Source organism: Pezoporus wallicus, unplaced genomic scaffold (assembly GCF_028554395.1).
Source record: "Pezoporus wallicus isolate ANWC-B61680 ecotype Strahan unplaced genomic scaffold, APGP_CSIRO_Pwel_v1 contig_8523, whole genome shotgun sequence".
Taxonomy (NCBI): Eukaryota; Metazoa; Chordata; class Aves; order Psittaciformes; family Psittacidae; genus Pezoporus; species Pezoporus wallicus.
Genome location: NW_026642532.1, coordinates 80,909 through 95,438, shown reverse-complemented (window position 1 = coordinate 95,438; position 14,530 = coordinate 80,909). Strand labels below are relative to the sequence as shown.

Below are 14,530 nucleotides of genomic sequence, written 5' to 3'. Positions count from 1 at the left end.
GGCTGGGATGCGGATGTGGGGAGTGAACCCATTCCTTGGGAATGGGATGGCTGGGACAGCCTTGGCTGCAGGGAGTTCAAGGAGATGGAGCTGATGGAGGAGCAGGAGGGCGCGGAGGAGCGGGGTGCTCCGAGCTCGCCCCGTGCTGCCGGCAGGGCCCGGGGGCAGCTCTGGGCTGCAGCCTCACGGCGGGTTCGTCATTTAAACCTCCGAGTTCCCCAGGAGCAGCTCCGGGGTGTCCAGGGGAGCTGTGGCAGGAGATGGGGGTGCTCTGCTGATGTTCCTCCTGCAGGGCAGCCTTGTGCTGGCCATTACCCGGGCGGCCGGGCCGGGGCGGTGCGTGCTCACGCCTCTGTCCCCCCGCAGGTGGATCTGTCCCACCTGTCCCCGGAGGAGCGGTGGAGGTGAGTCTGTGCCGTGCATGGAGCCGTGCATGGAGCCATGCCGCAGTGCTCCTGCTCCTGCTCCTGCTCCTGCCCCTGCTCTGCTCCTGCTCTGCTCCTGCTCCTGCTCTGCTCCTGCTCCTGCTCCTGCTCCTGCTCCTGCTCCTGCTCCTGCTCCTGCTCCTGCTCCTGCTCCTGCTCTGCTCCTGCTCCTGCTCCTGCTCCTGCTCCTGCTCCCGCTCCTGCTCTGCTCCTGCTCCTGCTCCTGCTCCTGCCCCTGCTCCTGCTCTGCTCCTGCTCCGCTCCTGCTCCTGCTCTGCTCCTGCTCCGCTCCTGCTCCTGCTCTGCTCCTGCTCCTGCTCCTGCTGCTGCTCCTGCTCCTGCTCCTGCTCCTGCTCCTGCTCCTGCTCCTGCTCCTGCTCCTGCTCCTGCTCCTGCTCCTGCTCCTGCTCCTGCTCCTGCTCCTGCTCCTGCTCCTGCTCCTGCTCCTGCTCCTGCTCCTGCTCCTGCTCCTGCTCCTCACCTGCGTCAGGCCACTCCTGCTCTGCTCATGCTCCTGCTCCTGCTCCTGCTCTGCTCCTGCTCCTGCTCCTGCTCCTGCTCCTGCTCCTGCTCCTGCTCCTGCTCCTGCTCCTGCTCCTGCTCCTGCTCCTGCTCCTGCTCCTGCTCCTGCTCCTGCTCCTGCTCTGCTCCTGCTCCTGCTCCTGCTCCTGCTCCTGCTCCTGCTCTGCTCCTGCTCCTGCTCCTGCTCTGCTCCTGCTCCTGCTCCTGCTCCTGCTCCTGCTCTGCTCCTGCTCCTGCTCCTGCTCTGCTCCTGCTGTGCCATCGCCGGCACAGCCCTCGCTGCGCCCCGGGCTGAAAGCGCGGGGTCATGGAATGGGTTGGGATGGCGGCGTAAAGCCATTCCCCTTGGCCTGGCCCTGCATCCCTTGTCCCAAGCCCCTCTCCAGGTTTCCTGCAGCCCCTTCAGGCACTGGAGCTGCTCTCAGGTCTCCCCTTCAGGAGCCTTCTCTTCTCCAGGCTGCCCCAGCCCAGCTCTCTCAGCCTGGCTCCAGAGCAGAGCTGCTCCAGCCCTCGCAGCATCCCCGTGCCCTCCTCTGGACCCGCTCCAGCAGCTCCAGGTCCCCCCTGTGCTGGGGTCACAGAGCTCCAGGAGTGGCTCCGGGCGTCGCTGGGGCAGGGAGAGGCTCTGGGATGTGCCGATGGCAGCTCCGCTCCCCCCGTAAACCCCGAGCCCATCTCGGGGTCCCCTTTAGTCCCACGGGCCCCCGTCCCCGCGCAGTGTCCCGGCTCTGCCGTGTCCCCACGCGTGCCTCAGGCTCCTTCCCCGTCCGTGCAGGGTGGAGCACGCCCGGATGCACGCCAAGCACCGCGGGCACGAGGCCATGCACGCCGAGATGGTGCTCATCCTCATCGCCACGCTCGTGGTGGCCCAGCTCCTCCTGGTGCAGTGGAAGCAGAGGCACCCTCGCTCCTACAATGTGAGTGCCTGATCCCTGCTGGCCTCGTGTGTTCCTGGCCTTCTCCTTGCCTGCTGCTCCGGCACCCGTTGTCTTCCCGGGATTCCGGCCGGGGATGAGGAGGGATGCACCTCCTCAGGGCTGGTAACCCAGTTTCACATCGTGCTTTGGCACTGGGTGATGGGAGCAGTGCATCTCGGGGGCTGTCCCGAGGGTGACGCAAAGAGGAGCCACGTTCTCCGGGTGCTTCCCCATGGAAGTGAGGGAGGCTCCTTGCTTCTTATTGCACCTGAGCCAACCTCACCCTGATGGCCTCACCGTGATGGGTGTCTCCAGGCTCCTCCGTGAACTTCAGACCAAGCCCCTTTGCCCATTCCCTTCTGGAGGCAGCACAGGAGCTCAGCTCCACGCCCATAGATGCCCTTTATCCCCTTGAAGCAGGTGGGAGAAGGGCTGCCAGGGCTGGGAGGGCGTTTCTGACGTGTGATGAGCAGAGGCCCGGCTCCAAAAGCCTCTCCCGTGCCCCACAGATGGTGACCCTCTTCCAGATGTGGGTGGTGCCTCTGTACTTCACCATCAAGCTCAACTGGTGGCGGTTCCTGGTCATCTGGGTGCTCTTCTCAGCAGTCACAGCCTTTGTCACCTTCAGGGCAACACGGAAACCTCTGGTGCAGACAACGCCCAGGTTAGTGCAGGTCCCCAGGGAGCTCCTCAGCCCCGGGGCAGCCCTGGCAAGGGGCAAGCTCCCCTTGTGCCACCGCAGACTTTGCCCCTGGGTGGCATCAGGCACTCGCCGGCATCCAGCCCCGTGCACGTGGCCCCCGGGCTGTGGTGCTGGGAGCCTCACCAAGGGCATTCCCAGTGTGAAACACACCTGGATGTGGCCTTCAGAGATGCTGAGGCTGCTGGTTTGGGTGTCAGGCACCGAGCAGCCCATGGCACTGCTGGATCATGGAATCATGGGATGGGTTGGGATGAAGGGAGCTGAAAGCCCCTCCAGCTCCAACCCCTGCCACGGGCAGGGACCCCTTCCATAGAGCAGCTTGCTCCAAGCCCCTGTGTCCAACCTGGCCTTGGACACTGCCAGGGATGGGGCAGCCCCAGGTTTTGGGAGCAACCAGCTCAATCCTGGGTTCCTTCCTTACAGGTTGGTTTATAAATGGTTTCTACTAATATACAAGATCAGCTACGCCACCGGCATCGTGGGCTACGTGGCTGTGATGTTCACCCTCTTTGGGCTTAACTTATTGTTCAGGTGAGTGAATCCTGCTCCTGTCAGGGCTGGAACCCTCCATGCGGCATGGGGAGCTGGCCACAGCGCTGGGGCACACCTGTGTCATTGGCAAGCTGAGGATGAGCAGGGTCAGAGCAGCTTTTGGGGGGTCCTCTCCCTGTGGGGGGGGGCAGTCTTGGGTTTGGTGGTGGTACCTCAGGTGGCTCAGCTGCATCTGCAGCTCCATGGTGTCCGGCCTGGGAGCATCAGTGGGATTTGGGACCCTGACAAAGCACAAGCAGCAGCCCCAGTGCGGTAGCAGAGGAGCCTGGCCCAGGTCATCTTCATGGTTTGGGTGGTTGTCCCCTTCTCTGGAAGCTGAGCAGACCTGCAGGGGTGTGGAGGCGTTAACTGAGGCTTACTGGGAGCTGCTCTGGTGCACGAGGTGGAGCCATGGAATCCCAGACTGATTTGGGTTGAAGGGTCCTTAGGGCTCATCCAGCTCCAACCCCTGCCATAGGCAGGGACACCTTCCACCAGAGCAGCTTGCTCCAAGCCCCTTCCAAGCCATTCCCCTTGGCCTGGCCCTCCATCCCTTGTCCCAAGCCCCTCTCCAGCTTTCCTGCAGCCCCTTCAGGCACTGGAGCTGCTCTCAGGTCTCCCCTTCAGGAGCCTTCTCTTCTCCAGGCTGCCCCAGCCCAGCTCTCAGCCTGGCTCCATGGCACACTTTGGGTGTTAGGTCCATGCCTCCGCTCCAGTGCCACGTGTAGCCAAGCAAGGTGCAGTGGCTCAGAGGCAGGGCCGGGGTTGCACCTACAGCACCTGTGTGGGTGATGCTCCCCGGTGCCGCGTGGGTTGCTCCTGTGAGTGGTTCATGCTGTGGCTCTGTCATTTGGCTCTGCACCACAGCAGCCCCAGCGCTAGGTCCTTGGTGTCAGTGGGCTCCTCTCTTGCAGAATCAAGCCAGAAGACGCCATGGACTTCGGGATCTCCCTCCTCTTCTATGGCCTCTACTATGGGGTGTTGGAGCGGGACTTCGCCGAGATGTGTGCAGACTACATGGCCTCCACCATCGGGGTGAGTGCTCCCCTGCGCTCTCACGGGGGGCTGCACCCTGTCACTCGCCTCGCTCACGGCAGCAGCTTTGCCCCTGCTCACTGAGGTCCCACCTCGAGGAGAGGAGGAGCTCCCTGAGGCTGCTGTGCACCCCCGAGGCACAGCCTCTGAGCTGCCAGGGTCAGGCCAGACCCATCCTTGAGGGTGGAGCCTGCCCCGTGCCCGGAGCACAGAGCAGAGGAGTGGAAGGATCTGCTCACCCCTCTGAACCCCAACACGTGTTGCCCTCCCTGGGCCTGCAGCAGTGCCCTGAGCCCTTTAACACCCTCGCCTGGCAGCAAGAACCCTGCTCCACCAACACTGCCTGACCCAGGACCCTGGGGCTGCTTTGGAGCAGCTCCTGAGGGCCTGGCCTTGATGTTTCCTCCTCTTGGAGCTTTCTGCTCCCTGGAGGTTCTCCCTGGCCAGCCTGGGAGCTGCAGCCCCTCGCTGCGTCCCCTCGCACTGGGGCACCTCAGCAGCACCCAGGTGTGTCCCCCCCATGCACCCAGGACAGGTCTGCAGTGGGTTTGGTGCTCCCTGTGGGGCTGCAGGGCTGCCAGGGCCTTGCTGTGCCGGTGATGCTGAGCTAGGAGGAGCTGTGGAGAGGCCCTGCAGGGAGAGCTGGAGAGAGCTGAGCAACCCCTGGCCAGCAGAGGCTTAACGAGAGCAAGTGAGGCTCTCCTGGGATGGGGAATCCTGGATCCATGTGGAAGCTGGGGCAGGAGAGGCTGGAGAGCAGCCCCACAGGAGAGATCTGGGTTTGGGTCGGCAGCAGCTTCAGTAGGAGCCAGCAGTGGCCTGGGGTGCCCCAGCTGATTGTCCCACTCTGCAAGGGGCTGGTGTGGCCCCACCTCGAGTCCTCTGCAGCTTTGGGCACCTCAAACAACCGGAGTGTGCCCAGGGCAGGGGCACAAGAGCAGGAGCAGCAGAGGGCACTTGGCTGGGGCAGCCTGGAGAAGAGAAGGCTCCTGAAGGGGAGACCTGAGAGCAGCTCCAGTGCCTGAAGGGGCTGCAGAAAAGCTGGAGAGGGGCTTGGGACAAGGGATGTAGGGCCAGGCCAAGGAGAATGGCTTGAACCTGCCCGAGGGGAGACTGAGCTGAGCTCTTAGGCAGAAGCTCTTCCCTGGGAGGGTGCTGAGGCGCTGGCACAGGGTGCCCAGAGAAGCTGTGGCTGCCCCATTCCTAGCAGTGTTCAAGGCCAGGTTGGACACAGGGGCTTGGAGCAAGCTGCCCTATGGAAGGGGTCCCTGCCCGTGGCAGGGGTTGGGGCTGGAGGAGCTTTGAGCTCCCTTCATCCCAAACCATTCCATGATTCCATGAGGCTGCATCAGGGGATGTTCAGGTTGGACACGAGGAAAAGGCTCATCGCTTGGAGGGTGTTTGGTCCCTGCACCAGGGCAGCCACAGCTCAAGGACGATGCTTTTGGCCACATGGTTTAGTTTGAGGTAGTCCTGTGAGGAGCAGAGTTGTCCCCAGTGGTCTCTATGGGTCCTTCTGGCTTGAGGCACTCCGTGATTCCCTGTCTCCCCGCTGGGACACAGCACAAGTGACTGGGGGGCTCCATCCCCGGAGCCTGGAGGGTTGGAGCTGTGTGTGGGGAGACCCTCCTGGGTGCTCCAGTGGGCTGGAAGTGGCTGGGGGGGCTGCTCCAGGCTTTGCTCTTCATCCCTGCAAGCTCCAGGCACCTTTGGGGCTGCAGCCCATGGGTGGAAGCTGTGACCCGCAGCATGTCCTGAGCCAGCGGAGGAGCTGGTCCCTGCTGTGGGGCTGGGCTGCGATGGGGTCCCCATCCCCGAGCAGCTCCTGCGCTGTTGTGGTTGTGTCCGGGGACCCACAACAGGGTTTGTAACCCCCGAAGGTGGGGGGGTGCTGCCCTGTGCCCCCTGTCCCCGTGTGTCACCGCTCTCTGCCCTCGCGCAGTTCTACAGCGCCTCGGGGATGCCGACCAAGCACCTCTCCGACAGCGTCTGCGCCGTGTGCGGCCAACGCATCCTGGTGGATGTCAACGAGGAGGGGATCCTGGAGAACACCTACCGGCTGTCCTGCAACCACGTGTATCCTGCTCCTGCTCTGCTCCTGCTCCTGCTCCTGCTCTGCTCCTGCCTCTGCTCCTGCTCCTGCTCCTGCTCCTGCTCTGCTCCTGCTCCTGCTCTGCTCCTGCTCCTGCTCTGCTCCTGCTCCTGCTCCGCTCCTGCTCCTGCTCTGCTCCTGCTCCTGCTCCTGCTCCGCTCCTGCTCCTGCTCCTGCTCCTGCTCCTGCTCCTGCTCCTGCTCCTGCTCCTGCTCCTGCTCTGCTCCTGCTCCTGCTCCTGCTCCTGCTCCTGCTCTGCTCCTGCTCCTGCTCTGCTCCTGCTCTGCTCCTGCTCCTGCTCCTGCTCCTGCTCTGCACCTGCTCCTGCTCCTGCTCCTGCTCCTGCTCCTGCTCCTGCTCTGCTCCTGCTCCTGCTCCTGCCCCTGCCCCTGCCCCTGCTCCTGCTCCTGCTCCTGCTCCTGCTCTGCTCCTGCTCTGCTCCTGCTCTGCACCTGCTCCTGCTCCTGCTCCTGCTCCTGCTCTGCTCCTGCTCCTGCTCCTGCTCTGCTCCTCACGCTCCAGCTGCCTCGGCCAAATCCCCCTTCCACCGGAGCAGCTTGCTCCAAGTCCCTGTGTCCAACCTGGCCTTGAGCACTGCCAGGGATGGGGCAGCCACAGCTTCTCTGGGCACCCTGTGCCAGCGCCTCAGCACCCTCCCAGGGAAGAGCTTCTGCCTAAGAGCTCAGCTCAGTCTCCCCTCGGGCAGGTTAAAGCCATTCCCCTTGGCCTGTCCCTACATCCCTTGTCCCAAGCCCCTCTCCAGCTTTCCTGCAGCCCCTTCAGGCACTGGAGCTGCTCTCAGGTCTCCCCTTCAGGAGCCTTCTCTCCTCCAGGCTGCCCCAGCCCAGCTCTCTCAGCCTGGCTCCAGGGCAGAGCTGCTCCAGCCCTCGCAGCAGCTCCGTGCCCTCCTCTGGACCCGCTCCAGCAGCTCCCGGTCCCTCGTGTGCTGTTCCCCGGAGCTGGATGCAGGATTCCAGGCTCCCCTCAGCTGCTGGGGCTCTGGGGCTCCTGGCAGCGCCGTCACAGCCCTGCCCGGGCGGGGTTTCCAGCGTGACTCAGCTGGAGCTGGCATCTTCCTGTGGCTCCTGCCCACGGGTGGTTTCCAGAGCGGGCTCTGAGCAAAGGTCACGCTCAGCGAGCCCCGCTCCTGAGTTCCAGCCCCAGGAGCAGGCTCCGGGGCTTCCCGGCCCCTCTCACCCCGTGCCCGGGGCTCTGCTCCCCGCGGGCCGGGGCAGCGCGGCCCCTGGTGCCGGGGGAGCCGCCTCCTGCTTCCCCATGGCTCCCGGGGTGAATCCCCCCCGGGTCAGAGCCGGAGGCACCGCTCATCCCCAGGAGCCGCCCCTCGTGCACGGGGCCGGCTTTGGGCAGTTCCTGGAGCTCCACCCGGGATCCACAAAGCCACCGAGGGCCCCTCCACATCCCCGGGGCTGGGTCTCGCCCTGGGACCGTGGAGCCCCCCGGTCCCATGCGGGTGTTACCCCTGTAAGACCGTGGCCCCACGAGCCCCTTCCCGTGTGCCTGGAAGGTTCTGCTCCTTCTGGGAAAGGCAGCATTGAGCAACGCATCCGTCCTCACCCGGGGGACGCTTCCTGCCCTGTGCAGTGGCTCTGGGCTGGGGTTCCAAGGCAGCTCAATGGTTTTCCCCACGCGTGGTCCCGTCCCCCGTGTCCCGCAGCCTGAGGCTGTTCTCCTTAACCTGCTGCTCCCAGGTTCCACGAGTTCTGCATCCGGGGCTGGTGCATCGTGGGCAAGAAGCAGACGTGTCCGTACTGCAAAGAGAAGGTGGATCTCAAGAGGATGTTCAGTAACCCGTATCCTTTCTCCTCGCCTTGCGAAGGGCACGCGTGGGGTTTGGGATGTGCCATGGGTTCAAGGGAGCCGAAAGCTCCTCCAGTTCCAGCCCCCGGGGGCACCTTCCCCTGGAGCAGCTTTGCTCCCAGCCCCTGTGCCCAGCCTGGCCTTGAGCCCTGCCCGGGATGGGGCAGCCTCGATGTTCCCATGGGAATGAGCCTCCTCCGGGCCGGGGGGGAGCCGGGTCCTGCCTGCCCCCGGCTCCCGTCCTCATGGAGGCGCGGGGCCGGCTCCTCGCCTGGATCCCGGTGCTCGGCTCCTCTCTCCGCGGCTCTTTAACTCCTTCCCGCCCAGCTGGGAGCGGCCCCACGTCATGTACGGGCAGCTGCTGGACTGGCTGCGGTACCTGGTGGCCTGGCAGCCCGTCATCATCGGCCTGGTGCAGGGCATCAACTACATCCTGGGGCTGGAGTAGCGCGGCGGAGCCCCTCGGCTGCCCCTGCGGGGCCGGACCCGGCGCCGGGGCTCGTTTTTAAAGGCTCCTTTTCCCGCGTACGTAAAGGTTTCTATCGCAGCCCGCGGAGCCGCTCCCGGCCCTGCCCTGCGCTCCTCCCGCTGCCGCCCCGAGGGCTGAGCCCCGCAGCGGCCAGGCCGGGATGCGGGGCCCGCGGGGCTGCGCAGGAGCCGCTGCCCCGGGGGCTGGAGGGGCGCCGGGCGGAGCCGAGCCCCGGGGGCCCTTTTGTAGCTCCCGGTTTTGTACGTTCAGAACGGGCCCGGGGCCGCTGCGCTCCGTGTCCCGGCCCTGCGCTGGTGGCCCCGTGGGGGGCAGCGCGGGTGGGAGCCGCGCTCCCTGCGCCGCAGCCCCCTTGAGCCCGGGCACGGACCCCAGCACCCGTGCGTGGGGGCACCCGCGGGGTCCCCGAGGGCGCCGGCTGGGGACGAGCCGTGGTTGGGGTCACACCGTGGTTGGGGTCACACCATGGTTGGGGTCACACCATGGTTGGGGTCACACCATGGTTGGGGTCATGCCGTGGTTGGGGACACTCCATGGCTGGGGACACGCCATGGTTGGGGTCATGCCGTGGTTGGGACTCATCATGGTTGGGGACACTCCATGGTTGGGATCACGCCATGGTTGGGGACATGCCATGGTTGGGGTCATGCCGTGGTTGGGATCACACCATGGTTGGGGACACGCCGTGGTTGGGATCACACCATGGTTGGGGTCATGCCGTGGTTGGCATCACGCCATGGTTGGGATCACACCATGGTTGGGGACACGCCATGGTTGGGTCGTGCCATGGTTGGGGACATGCCGTGGTTGGGATCACGCCATGGTTGGGGACATGCCGTGGTTGGGGACACGCCATGGTTGGGTCGTGCCATGGTTGGGGACGAGCCGTGGTTGGGGCCACGCCGTGGCTGGGGTCACACCGTGGTTGGGGACACTCCATGGCTGGGGACGCGCCATGGTTGGGGTCATGCCGTGGTTGGGGCCACGCCGTGGCTGGGGACACTCCATGGCTGGGGACGCGCCATGGTTGGGGTCATACCGTGGTTGGGACTCATCATGGTTGGAGACACTCCATGGTTGGGGACGCGCCATGGTTGGGGTCATACCGTGGTTGGGACTCATCATGGTTGGAGACACTCCATGGTTGGGGACATGCCATGGTTGGGGTCATGCCGTGGTTGGGATCACACCATGGTTGGGGTCATGCCGTGGTTGGGATCATGCCATGGTTGGGGTCATGCCGTGGTTGGGATCACACCATGGTTGGGGTCATGCCATGGTTGGGATCACACCATGGCTGGGGACACGCCATGGTTGGGTCGTGCCATGGTTGGGGACATGCCGTGGTTGGGGACACGCCGTGGTTGGCTGTGGACATGCGATGCGGCGTTGCCCTGGATGCGGGCAGGGGCCTCGCAGCGGGGCCTTGGGCTCTGGTTTGGGTGAAGCCGCGTCGGCGCCTGGTGCCAAACAGCGGAACACGAGTCCTGGACCCAGACTTGGCCGTGGGTGCTTCTTGTGGGCGCCGCAGCCCCAGTGGGGCTGGGGACACGGGGGATATGGGGGAGGTGTGCGATGGGGCCACGTCACTGCGCTGTGGGGTGTCCCCACGCCGGGCTCTGTGGGTGCTGCCCCGCTGGGATGCGCCGGGAGCTGCCTGGAACCAGGCAGGATCTGGGGCTTTGCCAAGGTTTTTCAGAGCCCGGTCCCATGGAGCTGCCCCTGCCCATGGAGGGGTTGTGGGGCTTCCAGCCTCATCCCGGTGGAAGCCCCGAGCCTGGATGGGACCCGGTTCTGTGTCCCCGGGGTGTCCATGGGCGTGGGGGGGACACAGGGGATGGGGGACGTGGGCATAAGAGATGTGCACAGGGGGTGTGGGATGAGGGGCACAGGGAATGTGAGGATGTGGCACTGAGGACATGGGGGGCACAGGGGCAGGGGACGCTGGCTGTGGGGACACGGGATGTGGCGCAAGGGAGGGACACGGGATGTGGCACAAGGGATGGACACGGGATATCCCGTGGGAGGCACAGGGGACCCACGGGACGTGGCCCGGAGGATGTGGGCTCGCGGGACATGGCGCAGGGGACGTCACATGTGGGGCACAGGGGCAGTGGCCGTGGGGCCGCGGCACGGGGGAACCCGGGGGCGGTTCCGGTGCCGGTCCCGGCTGAGTCACACCGCGGCCGCTCCCTCCTGGCAGCAGCCGCTTAAAAGCGCCGCGGCCCCGAGCGCCGCTGCCCCCCTGCTGCTGCCCCACGGCCGCTGCCCCATGGCTGCGCTCCGTGAGGCCGGTACGGGCGGGAACTGGACCGGGACAGCCCGCGAGGAGGAACCGGCCCGGTGCCGGCGGGGACCGACCCGGGACTCAGCGGAGCTGGACGGGGCCATGGGCAGCTCCGGGGGGCTGGGGATGGAGGGGGTGCTATGGGGCTGCGATGGGGGTGCAGGGAGATGCTGGGGGGTGGCTGAGGGAGGATGCTGAGGACATGCTGGCGGCTGTGGGGAGATGCTAAGGGGTGATGGGGGGGTGATGGAGGGGTACCGGGGGGATACTGGGATATGGGATGGGGAGGGCTGGGGGCTGTTCCTGGGGGGTTACCTGAGCTCAAGGGCCGCATCCCAACACTGAGCCCATCTCTGCCCCCCAGCCCGGCTCCTCCTGTCCCTGCTCTGCTGGGCCCTGACCTCCCGCTGCACCGGTACGAGGGGGCTCGGGGGGGGGGGGCTCGGGGTCACCTCCTTTCTCTGCCCCCCCCCCCCAAGGGCCCTGGGGGGCAGCGCTCACCCCCCCCCCATCCCCCCCCAGGAGCCATGGCCCTGCAGCCCCCCAGCATCACCCTCCTGCGACCCCCCCGGCCAGGTGGGTCCCGGGGATGGGATGGGGCGGGGAGGGGGCACCCCCCCCCCCCCCCCCCCCCCCCCCCCGGAGCCCTCCCGACCCCGCGCGTGCCCGTGCCGCAGGTGAGAGCGTGACCGCGCGCTGCGAGGCGCTGAGCGCGCTCCCGGAGCTGGCGCTGCTCTACTGGCTGGGGAACGGCTCCTTCGTGGAGCGGCTGCCGCCGGCCGGGGCCGCGCGCGAGGGGCCGCTGCGGTGAGCGGGGACCGGGGCGGGCGGCCCGGGGCTGGGGGGGGTCCGGCCGGGGCTGAGCGCTCCCGGTTTGGTTGCAGGGAGCAGCCCCGCGGCGCGGGGGCGCTGCTGAGCCGGGACCTGCGCCTGGAGCCCTTCGGCGCGCAGCACGCGCGCACCGCCTTCCGCTGCGTGCTGCTGAGCCCCGCGGGAGCGCGCAGCGCAGACCTGCGCTGGCCCACTGCGCATGCGCCCGCGACGGGGTGATGCGCGTCCTTCTCGGTGCCCCCCGGGACCCCCCGGTATTAAAGCGCGTTGAGGCTGCCCCGGGGCGCCCGTGTCCTGCGGCGGGGAGCGGGGCGGGCAGGAGAGGGACCGGGGGGGGGGGCAGAGCCCTGAGCGCATCGCGTCCCCCTCCGCACCCACGCTGTCCCCTCAGGGCCCTGCTCCCTGCTCTGGGGGTGCCGGGCTCCCAGCCCCGGTCCCTTGGGTGCCATGGGGGCCGCTGGCAGCCACGGGGCACCCCCAGACCTGCGCCACCCATGGGATGCTCCGGGTAAGGGGGCGCTGGGATGGAGCCGACCCCGGCTGCAGCCGCCCCCAGCGCAGGGCGCCGCAGGAACCCCGATCCCACAGCGAGCCTTTATTCCTCTGCGAGCCAGAGCACCGCGGCCCCCACCCCCGCCGGCCCGAGCTTCAGCCCCGGAGCCCCGCGCTGTATCCCCGGAGGGGCTGAGCCGGGCCTGGCACCTCCCCGTCCGGTCCCGGCGGCTCCGGGTCCCGGTCCCGGCTCCTCGCGGTTCAGGGGCGCCCCGCGGCCGCCAGCGCTGCCAGGAGGAGCCCCCAAGGGGCGCTGCTGCCGGGGGGGGCCCCGGCCGAGGTCGCTCCGCAGCGGTGGGGTCCGGGCTCGGCCGCGCGGAAGGAGCAAGGGGCGGAACCGCAGCGCTTCTCTGCGGGAGAAACCGCGCGTCAGCACCGGCACGGACCCGTGCGGCCCCGTCCCGACGGCCCCGTCCCTGCAACGGCCCCGTCCCGACGGCCCCATCCCCACCAAGCCGCGCTGCGCTGTGCCGGAGTCACGGAATGGGTTGGGGTGGAAGGGACCTCAAAGCTCATCTAAAGCCACGGGCAGGGACCCCTTCCATAGAGCAGCTTGCTCCAAGCCCCTGTGTCCAACCTGGCCTTGAGCACTGCCAGGGATGGGGCAGCCACAGCTTCTCTGGGCACCCTGTGCCAGCGCCTCAGCACCCTCCCAGGGAAGAGCTTCTGCCTAAGAGCTCAGCTCAGTCTCCCCTCGGGCAGGTTCAAGCCATTCCCCTTGGCCTGTCCCTACATCCCTTGTCCCAAGCCCCTCTCCAGCTTTCCTGCAGCCCCTTCAGGCACTGGAGCTGCTCTCAGGTCTCCCCTTCAGGAGCCTTCTCTTCTCCAGGCTGCCCCAGCCCAGCTCTCTCAGCCTGGCTCCAGAGCAGAGCTGCTCCAGCCCTCGCAGCAGCTCCGTGCCCTCCTCTGGACCCTCTCCAGCAGCTCCAGGTCCTTATGCTGAGGACACCAGAACTGCACACAGGGCTCCAGGGGGGTCTCTGGCCATGGTGTGCCATTCAATGCCATTCCAAGCCATTCCAAGCCACTCCATGCCATTCCAAGCCATTCCAAGCCACTCCATGCCATTCCAAGCCATTCCAAGCCACTCCATGCCATTCCAAGCCATTCCAAGCCATTCCATGCCATTCCAAGCCATTCCAAGCCATTCCAAGCCATTCCATGCCATTCCAAGCCATTCCAAGCCACTCCATGCCATTCCAAGCCATTCCAAGCCATTCCAAGCCATTCCATGCCATTCCAAGCCATTCCAAGCCACTCCATGCCATTCCAAGCCATTCCAAGCCACGCTTTGCCACCGAGACAGGCACTGATGTGCACCCAAAGCGCCCTCCCCGCAGCCCCATCCCCGGCAGTGCCGGGGAGCACCCCCCCATCCCATGGGGTGTGCACCTTTCACCAGCTCGCAGTTGTAGGTGCTGTTGGCGCCCTGGGAGCGGAGCTGGATGAGGGACCCGCGCCCGGTGCGGGAGAAGCCGGTGACCTGGAAGACCTCGGAGGGCGGGATGAGGACCTCCTCCTCGGCGGGGTACGAGGAGAAGTCGCGGATGGGGACCCCGCAGCAGGTGTGCACCGTGAAGAAGGTGTCGCAGCCGAAGCTGCTGCCGTTGCGCAGGGAGCTGGAGGTGAAGTGCCCGAAGCGCACGCTCTGCCCGCGCCTCGCGGTGAAGCGCACGGCGCGCACGCCCCGGAACACGCGGCGGCAGCGGCCGCGGTCCCCGGCGCCCCGCAGGGTGCTCAGCGCCTGGCTCAGCAGGAAGTGCAGCGCCTTGAAGGGGAAGCCGTGCAGGTAGCGCTGCCGTGAGCCCCCGGCCTCGCGCACGGCCGCGTTGAAGGCCGCGTACAGGGGCCCCTCCATGGTGTACGCCAGGAGCGCGACCGCGTGCTCCGGCCGCAGCCCCGCTGCCCGCGGGACGCGCCGCTGCCTCCAGGCCTCGGCCGCCCGGCTCCAGGCCTCGGCGTAGAGGCCGTTGGTGCCGAACTCGGTGCGGTTGAGCTCCGGCAGCTCCCGCTCCATCAGGTGGCTGCAGCCCTCGTAGCGGTCGTCGAAGGAGGCGGGGGCCATGTCCATGGCCACCTCCTGGATGGAGGAGGACAGCGGCAGGGGGCTGCCCGCCGCCAGCAGCACCAAGCCCAGCACCAGGCGCTCCATGGAGGGAAGGGGCCGCCCCACAAGCAGCAGCTGGAGGGGGGGGTAAGAGCAGGGTCAGCCTGCGATGGGGCTGCCCCACACCGCGGATCCCCCCGTTTGCCTCCCCAGCCACGGGCACCCCTCTTGGGACACCCCGAGCCCCCAGCCCCGTCGCTCGTGTGGAACAGGGGGGTGCCCT

At 67.2% G+C, this 14,530-nt stretch overlaps 2 protein-coding genes across 2 annotated transcripts; one reads left to right on the top strand and one right to left on the bottom strand.

The window, feature by feature from the left end:
* The first annotated feature begins 358 nt into the window (after positions 1 to 358).
* RNF121 (ring finger protein 121) lies at positions 359 to 8,567 on the top strand. Its single transcript, XM_057430890.1, has 8 exons — positions 359 to 404; positions 1,723 to 1,864; positions 2,374 to 2,528; positions 2,991 to 3,098; positions 4,013 to 4,133; positions 6,076 to 6,209; positions 7,935 to 8,036; positions 8,371 to 8,567. Exons 2-8 carry the CDS (start codon positions 1,739 to 1,741, stop codon positions 8,489 to 8,491), a joined length of 867 nt encoding a protein of 288 aa, XP_057286873.1. The 5' UTR covers positions 359 to 404; positions 1,723 to 1,738; the 3' UTR covers positions 8,492 to 8,567.
* A 3,834-nt stretch (positions 8,568 to 12,401) lies between these two features.
* LOC130610784 (erythroblast NAD(P)(+)--arginine ADP-ribosyltransferase-like) lies at positions 12,402 to 14,352 on the bottom strand. The gene is made up of 2 exons (XM_057430887.1): positions 13,593 to 14,352; positions 12,402 to 12,550 (listed from the first exon to the last, which is right to left on the bottom strand). Exons 1-2 carry the CDS (start codon positions 14,350 to 14,352, stop codon positions 12,402 to 12,404), a joined length of 909 nt encoding a protein of 302 aa, XP_057286870.1.
* Positions 14,353 to 14,530: the final 178 nt, after the last annotated feature.

What these genes read in the sequence shown, in the direction of transcription:
- RNF121 (XM_057430890.1), top strand. Translation starts at nt 1,739, where the DNA reads ATGCACGCCAAGCACCGCGGGCACGAGGCCATGCACGCCGAGATGGTG. An exon ending in ACATGGCCTCCACCATCGGG is followed by an intron (nt 4,134 to 6,075) that starts GTGAGTGCTCCC and finishes GCCCTCGCGCAG; the next exon opens with TTCTACAGCGCCTCGGGGAT. An exon ending in CGGCTGTCCTGCAACCACGT is followed by an intron (nt 6,210 to 7,934) that starts GTATCCTGCTCC and finishes TGCTGCTCCCAG; the next exon opens with GTTCCACGAGTTCTGCATCC.
- LOC130610784 (XM_057430887.1), bottom strand. Translation starts at nt 14,352, where the DNA reads ATGGAGCGCCTGGTGCTGGGCTTGGTGCTGCTGGCGGCGGGCAGCCCC. An exon ending in CAACTGCGAGCTGGTGAAAG is followed by an intron (nt 12,551 to 13,592) that starts GTGCACACCCCA and finishes TTTCTCCCGCAG; the next exon opens with AGAAGCGCTGCGGTTCCGCC.